Source organism: Magnolia sinica, chromosome 4 (assembly GCF_029962835.1).
Source record: "Magnolia sinica isolate HGM2019 chromosome 4, MsV1, whole genome shotgun sequence".
Classification (NCBI taxonomy): domain Eukaryota; kingdom Viridiplantae; phylum Streptophyta; class Magnoliopsida; order Magnoliales; family Magnoliaceae; genus Magnolia; species Magnolia sinica.
In genome coordinates, this window is record NC_080576.1 from 6,354,584 (window position 1) to 6,375,589 (window position 21,006).

Genomic DNA, 21,006 nt, shown 5'->3' on the forward strand with positions numbered 1-21,006 from the left:
ATGTTCTATTTTATAAATATCAGGTATCTGCATCTCCACTCAACAGTTAAGCAAGAGATGAGAATTAAATGGACACCATTGGCTGTCATTTTCCAACCGCCGATTTTTTTATGCGCGGACGACCTTATAAATGGACCGACAAGATTTTAGGCCAGGAATAACCACTATCAAGACGAACCTACTAATAATCCCTCATCCCGCATCCATGTTTCAAGTTCGTAGTTTGGCACAGGTCTTGCGTTTGTGTCAAGCGCTTGAAATATTGCGTGTCTCGTTTTATTCATGGTTTTGAAAATTGCACCCACTTTCTTTGCTAGATGCGCCCTTTAGTTTATGTTTTATAACACAGTAATACAACCTTGTACCACGATTACAAAAAAGGTAAACACAAAAAGGGCGCCCATGTCGATAAAGTGATAGGCATAAATCATAGACATCTTTATTTATTGGTTGCTCTCCCGTGTTAGTTTTACACAATTTAAAAATGGTGCAGAATCTTCAACCGTACACACGGCATAAGTGTATGCAATCCAGACCATCCAAATCACTGACCCATATCTGGATGGAGCATGACCGAAAAATTACACTGAGAAGATGATACCGACCATCTAAATTTTTCCTTCAAATTTATATCATTCACTATTTTATTTGTTAACGATTCCTTTGTTATCCACCAATCCGATGGTCAGTATTGCTCATATACAATGGGCCCTCAATTTGGATGGTATGGATAGCCGTACGTCATGCCACATATGAGGAGGACAAGTCATCACCACTTCTTAAATTGTGCATAAGGTCGGAGTCCGCCTCTTATTTATTATTTTTCAAGCGAACCAAAGAAAGGTAGTGAGTGGAATTCACTCTCTCATGCATCACATGCTACTGGGCCCCACACACGTGTCGCTCAAAGGACGGTCTGAAGAAGTCTTTCAACCAATAAGGTTTATGTAACTGATCGTATCTGTATCTCATCTATTTCTCTCAACCACGAGTTTTGATACGCGTCCCATCCTGCACCCTTCTTTTGATCTCAAGGACACGTGTCGAAACAGTACACAACCCGCGCATAGTTATTTAACAATAAAATAATACAAAGGATCTTTGTTAATCCTGCACGCGTGTACGAGTCCCGCTGCACACGCAACCGCGAATGTCTACATATGGCAACATGTTGAACATCCAAACCATCCATCAAAAGGATACCACTGGGTAGATTACATATTACAAGAATCAGGTCCGTCCACTCATTATATGGGCTACAATCAACTGAAAAAATGTACGGTTGTGCGTACACTTATTTCTATTATCATGGCGCACTTAGTGGACCCTTTTTATCTTTCGGAAGTATAATCTAAACAGTGAGGTACCCATACATGATGGATGGCTTGGATATTTCCACGATGGAATGTGCATATTAGCTGACTGGTACACGTGTGTGATTAGCGAAGCTCATATAAGTTATAACATAGAACTTGTTAGATAAGAAAAGAAAAAATTTAAAAAGGAAGAAGCAGAGGAATTTCTAAGAATTTCGAGCCTCTCTGCCGAAACTTCGATTTAGCGAAGCTCATATAGCAAAACCCTCTCTCTCTCTCTCTCCCCGGATCATCTCATCTTTTCTCAGTAGCTCTGGTTCTGCTTTTTCGGTGCATTTTCTGGTTTTCCGGCAGTTTGATGAGGTTTTCTTGAACCCGGCGGAGGCAGCAGCGGCTTGGGCAGTGCTTGGAGATCGGCGGTGCTCTTTTCTACCTTGAATATAAGATCCGTTTGGACGGCTGCGATTAAATTCTGCGCCGGATAGAAGATCTCGCTGGAATTTCGGATTGGGGCTATGAGGTGAGTTTGTTCTCATGCGGTGGATTTTTAGAATCGAATACTGATCACCTGCAACCTGTTGTATCCTATAATTATTTTCATTTTTATTTTTATTATTTTTTACATGCCTTCAGAATCCTGGTTTTCAATTTTCCCTGGAAAATATCATATATTTCCTCGGGCAAAATGCTTTTAAGAAACGGAACAATTCATAGCTGAACTTGTTTGCTGAGTTTTTTGTTTAAAATTTCTATTAATTTTTATTTTTTTTTAACACGGTTTCCCGAATTGTCTAATGCCTGGCCGTTGGATCAGCTCAGATCGGCTGGAATTGAGGGATAATTGAAATTTCAGAATCGCAACTGGATTTTTCTTGGGTATCCTGCTGATACCCTGCCCGTCTGATGACTGGGAATTATGCTGTATGGGAATTATCATACAACTTAGTTTATATTTTATTCACTTTGTTAGGTATAATTTACACCCAATAATGAAGATGCACAGAGCACCTAGAAGAAGAATGGTCACATACATCCGTAGCATGCTAAGCTTGTTACATACATCCATAGCATGCTATGATTACCATTCGACACTTTTTTTCCGCCAGCATGTCACACGTGTATGACATCAGCAGCGTGCAAAGGTGGGCATGCCACGATGATCATCACTGCAAAATCAGGTTGATCTACTCGTTAGGTGGGCCACATGTAGTTTGTTCAGATCATTGGCAGTCCATTTGTTTCGATGCGCGACCCATCTGCTATGTGGAATTGTGGATTGGCCTTATTTTCGCACTAGGTGATCTTCATGGTGGGGTCCACCCTTTACATGACATGGATGTACTGCACATGTGACACATCAGGAATGAAAAATGGCGTCTGATGGTAAACTTAGCATGCTATGGTTGTATGCAAGCAATGTTCAATGATGCCCCTAGAAAGGTGGGACCACAGGGATGCATTTATGGTTAAATTAATACTTTTCATGGTTCAAAAGAGTATTACAAATGCTGGGGCTAAAAGGTTGTATGATATTGTTCAGGTTTAATTTTTGTCAATTGGAGGTTGTGGTTTTGTGACCCAAATAGTTGATCGCTTGGAAGCATCCTAACCCTTCAATAGGTGGCCAATAACTAAATAGTTTAGAAAGGAATGAGTGATGATTCACATTCAACCAATAACAAGGTCATATGTCATATATCCAGTATCTTCTAATCTGGGGATCTTTAGTGAATCGGCCATCTATTGCACGGCCCATCATATAAATGGTTTGAATCATTGGCGCATTTTCAAAAATTCCTAATAATAATAATAGTGAAAATAAAAACAATAAAATAAAATAAGAATGAGATTTTTGTTCCCTTCCATCAAAATTTAAGTGTAGCCTCTTCTCCTACATTTTTACAACCATTCTGATAAATGCTTATTGAATTTACATATTAAGAGCAAGATGATTAAACCCTTTTGTTGGTCTTTATTTGGATCTTTTCTCTTTCTCATCGACAAAGATTCCAGTGAGATGTGAAACTGTATGAAGAATCCCAGTCCTGATCACTGGGTCATGGAACCATTTCATTCTTTGTGAATCTTTTCAAAATGCATATGTTACATCTGGAATACTTTCAGTTAATTGCTTTAATTAATATACCAGATTGAAATGATTGTCTAGGATGCTTTTGGGGAGAGTGTTGATCGTATAGTGCCTCATCCTGGTGGTGAACCAGCCAAAAAGTTTGTATCTCAACATTATTTCCATAAGGAGCCACAGCGTGCAGTAGCAAGTTCTGTTGGGAGGAGCACCGATGGCAAAAACTATGTAGTTAAAAATGTTTTGCAGGGAATGAGAAGACTACCTTTCATTCAACTATAAAGTACCGAAAGGCCTCAATGCTGGAGAAGAGTTTGTGGCCCCACATGCACGACAATGCATTTCATGCTTCATGTGATAGTAGGCCCATCAATGCTCTGACTGGTTTACCTTTTGACAAATCTAAAGTATCTGATAATTGCTTCAAAAGTAGCAGTGTAGAGTCACTTGGCAATGAGTTTTGTGCAAATGATCCTATCCTTGGAAAGGGAGGTGCTGTAGTTGACAGCAACTTCTGCCGCTTCCTGCTTGGTGATATTTCTCCAGCAGACAATGATCTTGAATTTTATGGGAATGAACATGAGGACAAAGAGAGTAGCATTCTTTTGGATTATGGGTGGTCTGATATCGGCAATTTTGAGGATATTGACAGAATGTTCAGGTAGTTAAAGAAAATTTCTCCAAGTTATAGTACCTTGTCTGACGTGGAAATTGTACCTGTTATACTCATCATTTCCGATCATATGATTTTGCAGAAACTGTGATTCCACATTCGGGGAAGAAAATATTTGTACTATGGCTGCAAACGAATTGTCATGGTTTCCAGCTTCCTCACATGAAATCGATGGCTCTGATGATGCTCTTAAACCAGGTGTCAGATCTTCGTGTTCAGAGTCTAGTGCATTGAAGAGTAAATCAAAGCATTGTGAAGCTGCTATGAAGTCCATGCCTGGCAGTGACCCCCCTCTGATATCTAGTTTTGATAGGAAAAGTAGCTCCTACACTTGTAAGACAGGTTCTTGGACTTCTGATGCTGATGAGCCTCCTCATCTGGGTCACTGCCATTACACTGACTGGTTGAATGCTGATGCTGAAAATGAGGGGGAATCTGCATCTGTAAAACTGGTAATAAAATAAGCATGTGCAGAGAACGAGTCAATGTACTTTTCCCTTCATCGATAACATGTTCTAAAACCTTCTGCAGGTAGATGAAGGTACCTGCCCAGATGAGGTCAAACTACCACCTCTTGAACAGCTTAACAATGTAAGTGGTGATGAGATTCAGCACACTGATGTGGTAATTTATGACTTGTTACTTGCAGCTTAATAGACTTTCCTTTGAATTATTTTTTTTTCCAGTTAAAAAAAAATGGAACTCAATTTGCACACCATTGAGGAGGTTCATTTGTAACAATTTTCACCTAGGATTAGCTGTTCTTTTTCAAGCCCTCGGAAACTCTGGATTCAGATATATAACATTTGGTTTTTGGACTAAGGCCATGCTCCCACTAGAAACCTTTAAACTTCATGAGATGTCTTTCGCTTTTTCTTTCTAGCATCTACTTCAGACTAATCTCGGGAGGTCATATGCACCAGTGGCTATAAAATGCATAAGCATTCAGTCATTATCTGGAGCAATCAGCTCATCCATTACATGATTTGTTACCGTTGTAGGACAATATTTTGGTCTGGAGCAGGATATTATTTTATGTTTAATTCAAATTTACATTACGCAGTGCTAGAAAATTATTTTTCAATATTTATTTTTAACCTGTACTAAGATTTTTTTTGTACTTTAGTGTAGTATACTGTGATAGGACAATATGCAAAACAAGCAGTCACAATAACCAAGCAGAAAATATAATGAAACATCAATCTTCAGAATGTTTAAGTGGTACTTGGCGTGATCCTGGTCTAGTGCCACAATTTTCAAACTTAAGACTCCCCCCTTCTGCACTATCAAAAAGTTCTCCTCGTGCCCTTTCTCAACAAAAAGCATCCCTGGCGACCTGAATCCTTGAGTGGCCTACATGCATGCATTCCATATGTGCACATGGAGTACAGTTGTCCTTCACATGAATTTCCAGTCACAGCAGCAATGCTTGCTATTGAATCTGATAATGCTCAGGCTGTGGAGAGATCTTCTGATCCTCTGTCAAAGCCTTCAACTTTTCCAGAGCAAAAGGCAGGAAAGCTCCATCAATGGCAGCAAGTACGAGCTGCATCAACTATTGAGAACCAACAGGAGCATTGTATGTGCCAGACTGCATTTGGTGATCCAGTTCCAGTTCAGAAGAAACTGCACCAAATTCAACATGAAGTTGGAGATGATAGTGAAGTGAAAGAGCTTGGCATGGAACTCCCAGCAGTAGAAATAAATTCTTCAATTGGACAGGAAAGCTCCTGTATGAGCTTTGTTCTGCTTGATGAACTCTCATTGGAAGCAATAAGCTTTTGTCAGCTTCAGGATGATATGGAGCAGGTATAATTTATAATTCATGCTTTTAAAACTTTTTTTAAAAAAATAAATTAATGTAGTTAATCTTTAGAGACCCTCAAACTATATTTCCAGATAAACACCGCCCTTGCACATTAGAAATGATAAAATGTAACTAGCTACACTTGGAAACTTGAACATTCCCAATCATCAATCTGCCATCTTTTTTGTCCAGCCCACTCTTTGTAGGACACCTTGCAAAAATCACTGGTTGACAATCTAGTAAGTAGCTTGCAAAAATGGACAGTCAACAGCATTTATCACAAAATAGGTTCGATCATCAACCTGAACCATGTATCTAGTTTGTACGACCCTGAATTGCTAATGGTTCAAGAATCAGTTTGATTAATCATATGTTGTTTTGAAAACTGATGCTTAAGTTATGGGGAAAAAGAAAGAATAGAAGAAAAGACTGTTTGGATGGTTAGGAGCATAGGATTGGGTTGCTCTTTGTGGTGACACAGTGGGCTGGATTGAGTGGATGGTTGGACTGTCAATGTGTCCAAATGCAGCTGGTTGCGTCAAAGCCTAAGGTGCAATATAGATGTATTCTCTCTACAGCAGATGGGTGAGCATGCAGATGCATGTTGTGTACAATTTTATTTCTGCATGATTTCACTCTTACTTTAAGCTTATAGGGTCCTTCTAACCCTCACCTCATGTAAAGAAATTATTATTTGTCCTGTTTGCCCTTTTTGTGCAGGGGGTTATTATTTGTCCTTCTAACCCTCTCCTCATGTAAAGAAATTATTATTTGTCCTGTTTGCCCTTTTGTGTGCAGGGGGTTATACATGCCTGCTGAGTAAATTAACATCATGCCCTTGGACACCATCAATAGGACAACTGAACATCATTTTATACCTTACGGTGACATGTTAGTTCTATTGGTGCACGCAAGCATATGCATGTTTTGCCATTTCCTCAAATGTTCACTCCTGCATTCTCATGGATGGTGATATTGAGGGTATTTGGGAAAAACAATGGTTATGAGATGCTGATTCTAGAAGGGCCGGAGTTAGGGAATTAGAAAATCTGTCTACATGTGTGTTCCCATACATGTACGAAAGAAGATACATATTTGCCTGAGTATGCATGAATGTATGCTTGCACTTGCATGAAGTTGCCACTGACTGGGATGAACTTGCTTGGTTTCAGTTGGATATCAGAACAAAGTTATGTATACGAGATAGTTTGTATCGTTTATCTAGGAGTGCTGAACAACGCCGTAATCTTGGTAGCACAAATGGTAGTAGCAAAGATAGCAGAGGTGGAAGTGGAGCTCCAAGTGCAGAAGAATCAAACATGTATGGCCATGGTTTTCATAATTTCATAATTGTGCTTAATGTGGTGAACTTTTGAGTTGTTGATGCTTATTGCAAGCTTCTGCTGATTACTTCTAGTTAGCTCTAGAAATTCATGTCCTTAATGTTTATGTTCTTCACTGTAATTTTTTGCTGATTGTTATCCCTTTGCTCCCATGCTCTCAGTGTAATATCTTTTCGAATAGAAAAACTTTGTGGACTTGACTGATTTGATTCTTGACTACACCACACCTTTTGATATAGTGTGTTCATTGAAATGGGCCAAATGGCATTAGCATGAGGTTCTGTTTTCAGAGTTAGGGAATTCTGTATTTTGCTGAAGTAGGGTCAAATCTCTACATATTAGTTTATTTCTTCAAAAGAAACTAGCTGAAGAACAACAATCCTCTAGAACGATGCAGTATTGGTGTATTGTCTGTACAAATGCATCCTTTGATATCGTATGTTGCATGTATGAGTGCATGTGATCATTTCTGTGCAGGTATATTCTTATGTTTGAAAATCTAACTGGATTTTAACTAAACCATTCTTTGATCTGGTCTCCAACAGGCCTTCTCTTTCCATTTCATAGTTTCCATCCAACTTCAAGATATGCTTTCGGTGTCTCGTCTTTGATCTGTCAGCATATTTTGGTGGCTTGGTTTTCTATTCTTTGAACTGTGGATCTCCAACGTCACCGTAGGTTAGTGTCTTAGACTCTGAATCTGGTTCTGTTGATAGGCTTCCGAGTCCTTTTTCATTTCAGACAGCATCTTTGAGCATGATATCTTTCAGTTACGGGACACTAGTTTTGAAATGCAAGCTTCAAAGAGGGTTTTTGCAGTGTTTACTTCACCACTTCTATTTGTCAATTTGATGTGGTGCATCATGTTCATGAAATCATGGCACAAACGTAGCAAAGAAAAATGTAATTCATGGAACCATATCTGGAGATGTTCTTTGATTGTGGGGGTTTGGGGCGAGAGATCCAAATCACTTATCTCAGAGGATGGAGATTTGGACTGTAGGAGATGGGGGAGGGGGTTTTTTAAGGGTCTTAGGAGGTTGAAGGAGATCGGAGTGGAAGAATTTGGGGATGGTGACCTTGGCAGTGAGGCCAATGGAGTTACCATATATCTTGCCGTTTATGTTGAGCTAACCAGAGAACCACATCCCAATAAACAAAATCACAGATTACGTATAACGTGTATATGGGTTGATTATGATGTAAATTTTGACACAGTCTATTTTGACTGTTGATCCAAATTTTTACCTAGATTATATTTCTTTATTGTTCATTTACTTTTCCATTATTAAGATACCTACACGATGCTTTTTTAGTTGTGATTAATGTATAAACGTAGTCCTTTCTTTGTTATCATTTTGCTTACATCATCACAGCATTTGTTCCAGCTGTTTGGGGTCAGCACTAAAAATCCTTTTTTGCCAAATTTGTTCGTAATGAATTAAAAAATTCTCATGAATGGTGGCATATTAAGGAAAAATCCTTATTTTGAGTATTGGAAAAACTCATTTCATGGTGGTAAAGTCCCACCTTCATCGTAACAAAGAAGAAAGTGGAGAATAGTGTTGCTGGCTATGTTTTGCGTTATCTGGTTGAAGCATAATAATCGCTGTTTTTATAACATAATGGGCCATGAACAGAGGGTTGCTGATAGGGTGGCTCTGTATGTTAGGGAGTGGACTCCCTAGCGTCGCTGTCTTTGTTTCTAGTTTGTATTTAGGGTCCGTCTTCTTTGTTTTTTGGTTTTCTTGGTTTGTTTTCTTTGATTTGTGTTTTTTTTTTTTTTTGAAAGAGGATGATATTATTGGGCCTTTCAAAAAAAAAAAAAAAGGAAGTCCCGCCTTCATTAGGATTCTGCAATCTAATTGTGGTTTCCAAAAATAAAAAATAAAAAATAAAAGAAAAAAGATAGCAATTCTTGAAATTGTAGCATTATGAGAAAGACAAGAAAATTTATCGGTCCTTGGAATAACTTAATGCATATTGCACCAAATCAACTATCGACAAAAAAGGCATGCATAGTTGTTAGTTCTGTACCATAGAAGTGGGGACGTCTGGTTATTTTTATTTGCTTTCAGGACTTTGAATTCGATTATTGTCATTTCTGCAGTGAAAACACATTATGATTCTGTTATTTTCATACTCATTTACACCAAAATGTTAAATAACACTGGGCTTTGTGCAGGTGTGTGGGATCAATGGATGTGGAAACTGACACAAATCCCATAGATCGGGCAGTTGTGCATTTGCTTTTCTACAGGCCCTTTGAGCCATCAAAGAGGTCTTCTAATGGTTCCTTGTCTCTTGAATCAATATCATAGTAAGCTTTCACACAAGTTCCACTGCTTAAAATTTCTTTCCACTATATCTGGCACACGCACTTGGTCATTCTTTTGTTGTGGAACTGTATAACAGATGCATGGCTCTATTGTCAGTCAGCCTATGATGCCCGACCAACAAGTTTTTGAGAAAGACATCATTGTTCATTTTACTGACTGGTAGCCACAAATCAAGCTCAAGACAAACCTCTATGAAAAGTTCCCATGTGTTTTGAACCGTCAATGTCATCATGTATAAATAATGACTCTGAAGTGGCACCAGTGAACAAGTCAGGTTTGATGCCATCTTCTGGATTATGTACTTGCTTCTGTCAGTCTTATGGCCTTCAATGATGTACATCCCTTAATTGTAATGCACATACAAGTACTGCTATTTATTCAGTTGCCCATGCACACATACTTTCACATGCCGTAGTGCCACTTGGCATAGTATGATGGGAATATGTTAGGCATTGGATTTATTGGGTAAGTCTAAGATGCTAGCTTGTGACGATAGTGAATTCCGTCAAACAAAATCATATAATAGCAACTAATAAAAGGAAGCAAAATATACAAACCAACACTGGTTGAATTCTCTTGCTAATTTGTTCGCTCATTGATGCTATTTATTATTTTCATGCTGTAAGTCACCTTAATAGTGTTTCTAGTACTAGTCATTGGCTATTGGAATGGAGAACTTGTAGAGAAATATGGAGTCATATATCATGCGGAGTACCTTGTTTTATGATTTATTGTTCTTTTTTATTTCATATACCATGATAGGTTGTGTAGTCATGTGGAATACCATATTGGACTCCTCTTGTTATTAATAAGTGTTAGCCTCATTGACTAACACCTATGGGGATTTGTTTGAAGGATGTTTGTTTCACCTTTTTTTTTTTGAAAGGTGAAATTTTATTAAACAAGAAGCAAAAGGAAACAAAGACAAAAACAAACAAACACCAACAGAAAGGAAAAACAGAAAAGCAGAGGCCTAGAAAAACTAGAAAAAACCTAAGAACTAAAAATACAATAACAGCCAGCGCCATCACTGGAACAACTCTCAAGCCACATTACGGGGTCCAATCCCACAGAAATTGAAGGACTCGATTGAAAACCTGTGCCTCCGCTCTTCTCTTGTCGATCATTCCTTTCTGCCCACATAGACCATAATGCCGCAAACAAGGCAGCGTGCGATCTCCTCCTCCCCAGCTTTCCCCCATAAAGAGGTTGTCAATAGATAGCTGCATGGTCCAATAAACCAAAGCCAGATCTAGAATCCCATTCCACACACCCCAAACGAAGGGGTAGTGGAGGAAAAGGTGATCAATGGACTCCGATTGCTTGTAGCACAACAGACAAACGTTCGGAAGAACCATTCCCTTTTTTTTGCAAATTGTCGAGCGTGAGGACTCTTTTCCTTCCCGCTAAACATGCAAAGGCTGCTACTTTTGGAGGAGCTCCATACTTCCAAGTCTCCATGCGAAGGCTGCACCTATTTGATGCATAAAGATTCCCAATCTCTACAAACTTGAATCATTCCAATACATTGAGATTGAATGATACATGCTATTTTTGTGCTATGGTTTGCCTGGTGTAATCTCTAGTCTAGAGTATTTGTTGACATGTTGAGTTGATCATATGATGATTTGTGGATGTTTGGATGCTTGCATTTGGTATGGTCGTGTTGGGTAAGTAAATGGTTGATCGGGTAGAGATCTAGAGTAGTGTGTGGTTGATCGGGTAGAGATCTAGGGTAGTGTGTGGTTGATCGGGTAGAGATCTAGTGTGAACTAGATCCGAGATTATGAATTTGTGAGGTCATGTTTGGTTGTTTTGTCTTGGTCTTTTGCAGTGGAAAGGAATAGCAGTTCGTTCAAATGATGGTGGTCTTCCAGTGTAAATGATCCCCAAGAGTTGTATCAAACTCAATGGCAACTTACTGTCTGGGGTTGAAGAGCATCCAGGCTTGTAGATTGCCATGATAAAGTTTGATAGAGAACTAACCAAAATGATCCAAGTCCTTTAGGATGTTTATTGGGGGAAGATGGAAACTAAGATACTTAGATGATAAAATTGCAGAAACATCAATAGACGACCTATCACAACATATTGAGAGGCAGATGATATGATGAAATGTTGTGGTTGTTATGTTCAATGAGGCTATAGAAATAAGCTCTGTATTGTTAGACAACAAAGGAAATCATGGATGCTATTGTTTCATCTTATTCTCTGAAAAAGGAATGTAATCAAAATGTTTCAGTTAACCAATGAAATTGAACTTTTTTGGTTGGATGATGAGCCTGTGGGGGATTATGATACGATCATATGACTCTTCAAAGGATGTGACTAGATTTGCATCATCATAGACCTAGAAGGCCATCTTGTGATAAAGAAGGCAGAGTTGAGATAAAAGAACAAAATATTTGATATTCTTGCAGCCTCAATCCAGAGTACGAGATTATCCGCACTCTTATTCTTAGTAGGGAGCCTCTTCTGTTTCTTAGGACTATTTACTCATTACTGCGGAGAGAAGGAAGTCGTTGGAAAGTGGTGTCATTGGTAGAAAATAGATTCAGGAATAGTCAGCCCTTGAAGGCTCCTTTCATGGTGGTAGATGTATTGGAGGAAGTGGTGATGGTGGCAGTTTTTAGGATCTTCAGGATCGTGATGGCTGTTCTAGTGGATATCCCTGCCAAGGTGATTTGGGAAGTCTTGGTAACTCTGCCGTTACTAGCAAATTTCCACTGGTGAAATTTCTGAGCTTATTCATCATTTGGCTATTCTAGAAGGTGCTTCTTCATCGCTTCGGTCAGTTTCTGATTAATTAGGCATAACTGCTTCTGCTCATTTAATGTCCACAATCATCTTCTACTAGTTTGTCTTGGATAATTGATTCTGGAGCTTCGAATCACACAATTGATATGGATTCTCGGTTTTCATCTTATTACTTCTCATTTAATGGATGTGTCAAGATTGTCGATGGGTCCTATACATATGTCAAGGGTACAGGGACCATCAATCTGTCTATCTTTTCGATGGACCGTTGTTGTGGATAAGGATGGTGCCTACACGTTCCTGCATGTTCCAGCATTCTTGAGGACATTTATAACTGCCTGTTGTGGAAGAGCATGGTGCGACATGCTACAATGCTTTGCAAAATGACCTGTCGCGACAACATGTGTTCTTGTGACGAGGCAGATTTTTGCTGCTTTTAGCAACCTTTCTTGTGTTGCGATCCCATGATTGGTGTATTTATTGTGGGTGCTAAATTTGGTGTACTTTTGAAACATTGGATTTCCTCCGTATACTCCATATTTGGGAAGAACATCTAAGACTAATTTCCAACTGTTGTGACACTTTCTCAGTTGTCTGATCATCGGAGAAACCTGACCTAATACTGGCTCAGGGGTGTTACAATCCTTTTGATGTGATGTTGAACCACTGGATTCGACTGTTGATTTGTGCTAAACTTCTCACACAAATAATATCAGTCAGATCATCTTACACATGACTTGATCTACTACTGTGGTGTCCCTACATGAGAAATTAGGTAATACAGATACTTTAAACAGGCGGATTATTGACCAGATGTCTTGACTGTTGTTAAATGCAATTGCTAAGTGAAATCACCAGAAAAAACGTGGTGTAGGTGTTCTGTAACGGTAACAGTGGCCGTAATGGCCACCACCGTTACCTTTACGATACGGGTCATAACAGCTATTATGGCCCCTGTATAGCCGTTACGGTCTCTTTTGTTATTGAAAAAAAATTCTGAAAAATCTGTATTTGCCCCGTAATGTTGATTAAAAAGTATGGAAAACCTGTATCTGCCCCATAACAGACAATTACAGGGTTGTTATGGCCTTTATAGGGGACGTAACATGCCATTAACGGCAATTACGAGTCATTTTTTTCCATAACGGCCGTTACGACCCCGTAACGTATAACGGTTGCCACCGTTACCTTTACGTAACAGCCTTTACAGCACACCATAAGGCGCTCAAAGAGAATCAAATATAGTATTTATGGTATTTAAATGTCCCATGGGGCACCCTGTCATTTGGGCCACTGTTTGCAGTGAGCAAGGAATCCATATCACATTTTGTAAATTTTCACTACCAGGATGGACTCTACTTATTTCATCCATCGAATTAACTTCTTATTCAATCAATATTAATAAAGTTGTGATATTCCTTTCTCTTTAATTCATTCATGTGTGGGTGCATCTCGAATTGTGCTTCAATTTGGTTTTTATATATATATATATATATATATATATATATATAGTAAATGATGAGGGTAGGTGCTAGGACTGGAAGATTGGAAGAAAAGGAAGAAGAGAGAGGGAGAGGAAGAGGAAGAAGAGAGGAGAATAATGGAAAAAAGAAAGAACAGTTAGGGCTGGCATCTGGTAGCCCTCTTCTACTTTTACAAAAAGAACTTATAATGAAATTACGTATAAGCTCTCAAATACCCTTTATTACAAAAAGGCCCTTATAATCTTATATATCAACACTCTCCCTCAAGCTAGGCATAAATATATATAATGCCAAGCTTGCTAAGAACACATTTTAACTTTGTCTTAGCAACTCCTTTATTGAGAATGCCAGCAAGCTAATTCTCAATCATTACAAAAGGTAAGCAAAGTTCTTGAGAGATAACTTGCTCACGGATGAAGTGCCTATCAACTTCAATGTGCTTGGTACGCTCATTGTCGAATTGGATTTTGTGAAATGTTGGTGATTACCTTGTTATCACAAAACAATTTCATAGGAGAACTTGCCATGATTCCCAAATCATGTAACATAATTTTCACCCACGCTAACTCTGCTACACCATGAGCCATAGCCATGTACTATGCTTGTACGCTAGACTTAGCCACTACAATTTGTTTCTTGCTTCTCCATGTAACTAAGTTTCTTCTCAAAAGAATGCAATATCCTGTAGTCAACCTTCAGTCATCTACATCACTGGCCCAATCTACATCATTATAGGCTTCTATTCGAAGCGACCATGATTTGCAAATAAGAGGCCCTTCCTAGTAAATGTCTTCAAATACCTTAGGATTCTTTCAACAACCTCCAAGTGAGGAACTCGTGGTGCTTGCATAAACTAACTCACCACACTTACTGCATATATTAGGTCGAGTAAGAGATAGAGGGAGTAATCGGCCAATCAATTTCTGATACATCTCTTTATTAGGTAACAACTCCCCTTCACTCAAGCAAATTAATAGGAGAGTCTGTGAGTCGAGAACCTAGCCTGCCAGTGTCCTTCAGTAAGTTTTAAGGTGTACTTTCTCTATGAGATAAATATACCTTTCTTTGATCAAGCCAACTCTATACTAAAAAATACTTCAAATTTTCAAGATTCTTAATCTCAAATTCTTTTGGCAAAAATTGTTTCACAAGTGTTTAATCTCTTGAGAATAATTTCCTATCACCACAATATCATCCACATAAACAATCAAAACTGTTGTCAATTGTCATTGTCGCTTTATAAAGAGAGTATGATCAATGTAATTCTAGGAATAATCAATCCTCTTCACCGCCTTACTAAACTTCTTGAACCAAGCCTAAGGAGATTGCTTGAGTCCATAAATAGAGTTCTTTAACTGGCAAACCTTTCCTTCACTATTGAGGAACCTGAAACCGAGTAGAGGAGCCATATACACTTCCTTCTTCAAGTCTCCATGGAAAAAGACATTCTTCACATCTAGCTGATACATCGGCCAAGAAAAGTTTGTTGCAAGGGACGGCAGGACCCGTCTGGACTTCATCTTGGCTACAGGAGCAAATGTTTCCTTGTAGTCAATTCCGCATGTCTTAGTGTACCCCTTAGCAACAATTCTAGCTTTATAACTTTCAATAGACCCATATGCCTCGTGTTTCATTGTGAAGACCCATTTGCAACCTGCAGGTTCTCTTCCTTCAAGTAAGTCTACCAGTTACCACATGCCATTTTTCATCAATTCCCTCATCTCTTCCATCATGGCCTCTTGCCACTTTGGATTGGAGACCACCTTTTAGAATATGGAATGCCAAAGGATAGAAGATACCAAAAACAAGAAAGAACAATAGCAATGGGACTAGATCGCATACGAGACAAACTTAGATGTAGGATATGAAGTACACCGACTCTTTCCTTTTCTTAAAGAACTGGGAGGACTATCCTTAAAAGATACAGGAATAAACAAAGGAGAAACCATACCTGGTTCCAAGGAATCAAAATCAATGAGTGGACGTGTCTTAGTGGTCACTCCTTTTTGGCGTCTTGAATATACTCTCAATTCCTTCACTGTATCATTATCAACAGTTGTAGTAGTAGTAGTAAGATATCCTGGGTTAACTGGGACATCAGTCGATGGACGACAAGGAACAGGGACAGGAAGGGGACAAGCTGGAGGAAATGCCTCTCTTCCCTCTCACCAAGCTCCCCCTAAAGAGAGGATTACGAGAAAATAAAGGTAGGAATTCAAAAAAGGTGACATCCACTGTGACAAACCGTTTCCAAGACATAAGGCAAAACACTTACATCCCTTCTGTGTAATGGGATAACTTACAAAAACTCCCTGAATGGATTTTGGATCTAATTTTATCCGATTTTGACCCAACGCACAAATGAAACAAACACACCCAAAAACACAAGTGATATGATTTGTGAAGCCTGATCATCAGAAGTGTATTGCTCATCCAGCCATCACTTCTGTTGGGAGGAGAGAGCTGCTACTTCATTTTTGCCTTTGAGCACAGTGGATCAGTGTGAATCTATGGACATTCCCAAAGGGAACCACATAAATCGCTGTGTTGTGGTTTGCATATTCTCTCTTTTTTCTTTTGATTGATATTGCTTTGTGTGTGGTCGAGGAGGGATCTCTTCTCCCAACAACAAGATGAAACAATAAAAGTTGGTTGATCAAGACAGAGGACCTGATATGGGGATTGTAACTTTAATACCCTTGATAGCATACAGTTAATAAAATAGATGGTTGCAAGGACTGCATTCACCTAAAAATGCTTTAGAACGTGCATCCCTGTCAAGAGACTTCGAGAAACTCAACAAGATGACAAATTTTCTGTTCGGCCACATCACTCTATTGAGGGTTGTATGAATAAAAGCTTTGATGTCTCATCCCATACTCATCCAAGTACTCCCGTAATGTGCCTTCAAAGTATTTGTGTGCATTATCTGATCAGAATATTTTGATATTCTTTTCAAACTGTATGAGTACGATCTTATGAATTTTCTTGAAAAAATAATATGCAATACTTTATCCCAAGTCTTCATAAGAAGTAACCAAGTACAGCAAGAGAAGTCATCTACTAAAGAAGTAAAATATTGATAGCCATCCACAGATACAATGGAAAGGTTGATTTACAATCTTTAGACAATTCACAAACTTTACATTGTAGATTGTGACTCGCAACTAACTTAAATAAGTCTGAAAATAACAACTTCAATGATTGAAAAGATAAATATCCTAAACGACTGTGCCACAATTCAATTTGGGCAACATTATTAATTCTATTAAGACTACTACTTAAGTGAAAAGTTGAATGAGAACTAGAGACATCCAAAGGTAGAGACTATCGGCTTCATGACCACTCCCAATCGTTTTCCTCATCCCAAAGTCTTGGAAGACACAGTGGCTGAGAAAGAAAGTTACATAACAACTCAAATTTTTGGTAAGACTATTAACAAACAGCAAACTTGTGGATAAATTTGGAACATGAAACACAGAGGGAGATAAGTGGTCATTAAAATTGATATCATCAATTCTAGAAATGGAAGATAGGGATCCATCAACAACTCTCACTTTATCCCTTCCAGATGATAGATTATATGAAAAAAAATAAAAATTGGATGACATACCTACCATCTGATCAGATCAATCTGACCTATCATGTGATCTGACAAGCCTGTCTATCAGTTACCAGATCTTCTCCCCATGGCAGATGGTAGGGTTGTCGCCATAAATACCTGTTGTAGGAGTGGAACTTAAGTCCCCGGAAATAGATGAACTTGTGGCCCTGAAACTGAAAGTCGCCAAAGGTACACTGCCGACGTAGCCTGTACAGAATGATGACGTCAGCAGTGGGTTGCACCCCAAAAAAAAAAAAACTCCCGAACCTTGCTCTGATACTAAGTAGAAGATGAGGGTTGCTAGGACTGGAAGATCAGAAGAGTAAAAGGAAGAAGAGAGAGGAAGAGAGAAGAGAGGAGAAGATTGGAAAAGAGAAAAAAGAGTTAGGGCCAGCAGCCCTCTTCTCATACTTTTATAAATAAATAAATAAATAAACTTATAACGAAATTGTATATAAACCCCTCAAATACCCTTTATTACAAAGAGGCCCTTATGATCTTATATCTCATCACACACACACAGATGCATGTGCACATACACTGTGTGTTTAATATCCTTCATTGACAATTGTACTCGTACTTTGTATATATGTTATGAAATCTAAGAAACAAAGTTCTTTCTTTCCATCTTTAAAATTTTTCATAAGGTGGTTAACAATTTGTTTTATGCAAACATCAAAATCTTATGTTTCAACTTTTGATAATGGTGGAGAGCATATCTCATCTAAATTTCAAACCTATTTGCTGGAAAATGGTATCGAATCACAAACTACATGTCCGTATGCTCAACAACAATAAAGGTCTTGCCAAGAGAAAAAAAAAAAAACAGAAATCTCCTTGAAGTCGCGTGCCTTCCTATCGAAATGAATGTTCCCAAGTCTTTTTGGTCTGATGTTGTTCTCACTGCATCATATACTTAAATTGCATCTACATGTCAATATACTCAACAAAAAGGTATGGTGAGAGATAAAAACAGACATTTCCTTGAAGTGGCATGTGCATTTCTTATTAAGATGAATGTTCCTAAATCTTTCTAGTCTGATCTTGTTCTCATTGTATCATATTAAAATTCTATGCATGCATTGGAGAGTTTTGGGTGGGAAAGCTCCCGATTAATTGCTCCAACCAGAGAATTGTTTGTTTTCAATACCACCATAGGTGTTTGGTTGTGTCATTTTGTTCCTGTTCCTAACATCCATTTTGGTATTTATTTTTTTTCCATGGCCACTCATCATAATAAATTAGATGCCAAAGCTATCACACATATTTCTGGGCAATTCTAGTTGCAAGTACTATTTACAGGGAATATGTGGCAAACAATTTATTTCCATGGATGTTACTTTCTTTGAAAATTTCATTCTATTCCTTGCAGGGTGAGAATCTTTGTAGTCCTGATCAGATTGAGGGGGAAGCTTCTATTACCGACAATGTGCCTCTTCCAATTCTTGATTCTTTGAAAATTCATGGGTAGATGATTTTCATGGAACTTTTGCACCTGTGGCAAAATTGGACTTTGTGCGGGTTTCATTGTCTCTTGCCGGTAATAACTCTTGGCCGCTATTACCAATTAAATGTCAAGAATGCATTTCTTCATGGGGATCTTTGGAAGAAATGTATATGACTTCACTACTAGGGTTCTTTCCATCCACTGGTAGTGGTACAATGAGCAAGCTTGGAATGGTCTTGTCATCTCTGGCTTAAACGTTTTAGTACTGCTATGCATAAATTTGTCTTTCTCATAGTTTTATTGATCTTACCCCATTCTTTAAAGAGGAACACTGGAATCAAATGGTGGTAAGTTGTGTTGATGATTTGTTGTTGTGGGAGATGACACAGATGAGATTAAGAATTTAAAGAAGTTTACAGTCAAAGGGTTCAACATCAAAGATCTTGCTCTGTTGAAATATTTCTTGGGAATTGGAGTTGATAGGATGCAGGGGGAATGTTATACTCTCCAGAAGTATGTTCTGGACTTATTGCATGAGCTGGTTTAATTGGTGCTTGTCCAACTGACACTCCAGTTGAACAGAGTCATCACCTTCAGCTAGATAGTGGAGAGTTATTGACCTATACGGGTATGCTAGCAATTGGTTGGTGGGCTCGTCTATTTGCAAATTACGAGATCATATACATCGTACATCATCTATGTTGTTGGCAAGTTCATGCATTCTCCATTTACATGTTATTCAGATGTTGTATATAAAAAGGTTCCCTGATCGAGTTATTCTCTATTCGAAGCATAGTCATCTTGATGTTGAGGTATATACTAATGTTGACTGGCCTGGTCACATATTGATAGAAGATCCACGACTGGCTATGGTACAATGGTTGGTGGTAATCCAGTTACATGAAAGAGTAAGAAGCAATAATTCTCTGTTCCAAGCATGGTCATCTTGATGTTGAGGTATATACTAATGTTGACTGGCCTAGTCACATATTGATAGAAGATCCGCTACTGGCTATGGTACAATGGTTGGTAGTAATCGGGTTACGTGGAAGAGTAAGAAGCAATAGCTCTCTATTCCAAGCATGGTCATCTTGATGTTGAGGTATATACTAATGTTGACTGGCCTGGTCTCACATATTGATAGAAGATCCACTACTGGCTATGGTACAATGGTCAGTGGTAATCCGGTTATGTGGTAGAGTAAGAAGCAATAATTCTCTGTTCCAAGCATGGTCATCTTGATGTTGAGGTATATACTAATGCTGACTGGCCTGGTCACATATTGATAGAAGATCCACTACTGGCTCTGGTACAATGGTTGGTTGTAATCTGGTTGTGTGGAAGAGTAAGAAGCAATAATTCTCTGTTCCAAGCATGGTCATCTTGATGTTGAGGTATATACTAATGTCGACTGGCCTGGTCATATATTGATAGAAGATCCACTACTGGCTATGGTACAATGGTTGGTGGTAATCCGGTTACGTGGACAAGTAAGAAGCAATAATTCTCTATTCCAAGCATGGCCATCTTGATGTTGAGGTACCTACTAATGTTGATTGGCCTGGTCACATATTGATATAGAAGATCCAGTACTGGCTATGGTACAATGGTTGATGGTAATCCAGTTGCGTGGAAGAGTAAGAAGCAATAATTGTTGTACGATTTTGTGCTGAAGCAAAGTGTCATGCTATGGTTCATGGGGGTTGTGAGCTGCTTTAGTTGAACACCATGCTAAGAGAGTTGGGCATGCATGTTAATCTTCTGAAAACGATGAATGCACAAAATATATTGAAGTCAAAGACTTATTTTACTTTGCGAGAAGGTGACTTCAAACGAGATTAAATGTCATATCCAAAGTCCAAAGATCAGCTGGCAGATTTTTGAACTAAAGCAATTGGTTGTTGTCACTTGTTAGTTTGACTAGACATGTTACAAGTAGCCCATGGTTGGCACTCTTACTCCAGCTTGAGGGGGAGTGTAGAGACACGGAGTCAGTCATGTAGCAAACTATTGTTTCATGTTTTACTGTTCTTGTTTTGCGTACCATATAGTAATGCAGTCATGCAAAGTGCCATATTTGACAGCGACATGGAATATAAAATAGAGTTGTTTGTTTCATTGCCAAATAAAAAATGTAGTTGTTTGGTTCA

At 38.6% G+C, this 21,006-nt stretch overlaps 1 protein-coding gene across 8 annotated transcripts; it reads left to right on the forward strand.

Annotated features, from left to right (window-relative positions):
* Positions 1 to 1,566: 1,566 nt before the first annotated feature.
* LOC131242266 (protein LNK1-like) lies at positions 1,567 to 21,006 on the forward strand. 8 transcript variants are annotated; one of them, XR_009169568.1, is made up of 10 exons: positions 1,567 to 1,836; positions 3,484 to 4,063; positions 4,158 to 4,527; positions 4,607 to 4,666; positions 5,531 to 5,884; positions 7,055 to 7,203; positions 9,411 to 9,545; positions 9,661 to 9,838; positions 18,782 to 18,949; positions 19,246 to 21,006. XR_009169568.1 is itself a non-coding variant. In XM_058240799.1 (9 exons), the coding sequence occupies exons 2-8, from the start codon at positions 3,702 to 3,704 to the stop codon at positions 9,725 to 9,727; spliced, it is 1,497 nt and encodes a 498-aa protein (XP_058096782.1). In that variant the 5' UTR covers positions 1,567 to 1,836; positions 3,484 to 3,701; the 3' UTR covers positions 9,728 to 9,770; positions 18,782 to 21,006. The 8 variants fall into 8 exon arrangements, 5 of the variants coding, with proteins under 5 accessions (XP_058096782.1, XP_058096783.1, XP_058096781.1 ...); XR_009169567.1 differs by having other exon boundaries at positions 18,782 to 21,006; XM_058240799.1 differs by having other exon boundaries at positions 9,661 to 9,770; positions 18,782 to 21,006.